General features: G+C 76.0%; 1 protein-coding gene across 1 annotated transcript in view; it reads left to right on the top strand.

Annotated features, from left to right (window-relative positions):
- MKNK2 (MAPK interacting serine/threonine kinase 2) overlaps positions 1-333 on the top strand; it is a 10,576-nt gene continuing 10,243 nt past the window's right edge. The window contains exons 1-2 of the mRNA XM_075076826.1: positions 1-90; positions 172-320. Coding sequence (XP_074932927.1) covers positions 318-320 — 3 coding nt within the window. The 5' untranslated portion in view covers positions 1-90; positions 172-317. The remainder of the gene's footprint in view (positions 91-171; positions 321-333) is intronic.

Below are 333 nucleotides of genomic sequence, written 5' to 3' on the forward strand. Positions count from 1 at the left end.
TCCCGGCGGCGGAGCGGAGCGGAGCGGAGCGGGCGGCGGTGGTGCGGGCTGCGGTACCACCAGCAGCGGCGGCTCTGCGGGGCCGCGCCGGTGAGCGCCCCCGGGCCGGGGGGTGGGCCGGGGCTCCCCGCGGGGGCCACAGCCCTCTGACCCCCCCTCCTCTCCCCGCAGGTCTCGGCCACCCCCCCGGACTCCCCTCCGGCTCTGCCCGTCCCTCCGCCTCCCTCCCCCCTCCCTGTTTATTTTTTTTTTTCGGCCCCCCCTCCCCTCCATTTCTCCCAGCAACGCCGCCCCCCGCCGCCCCCCCCCGCAGCAAGATGGTGCAGAAGAAAT

The sequence above is a fragment of the Phalacrocorax aristotelis genome, chromosome W (assembly GCF_949628215.1).
Source record: "Phalacrocorax aristotelis chromosome W, bGulAri2.1, whole genome shotgun sequence".
Classification (NCBI taxonomy): Eukaryota; Metazoa; Chordata; class Aves; order Suliformes; family Phalacrocoracidae; genus Phalacrocorax; species Phalacrocorax aristotelis.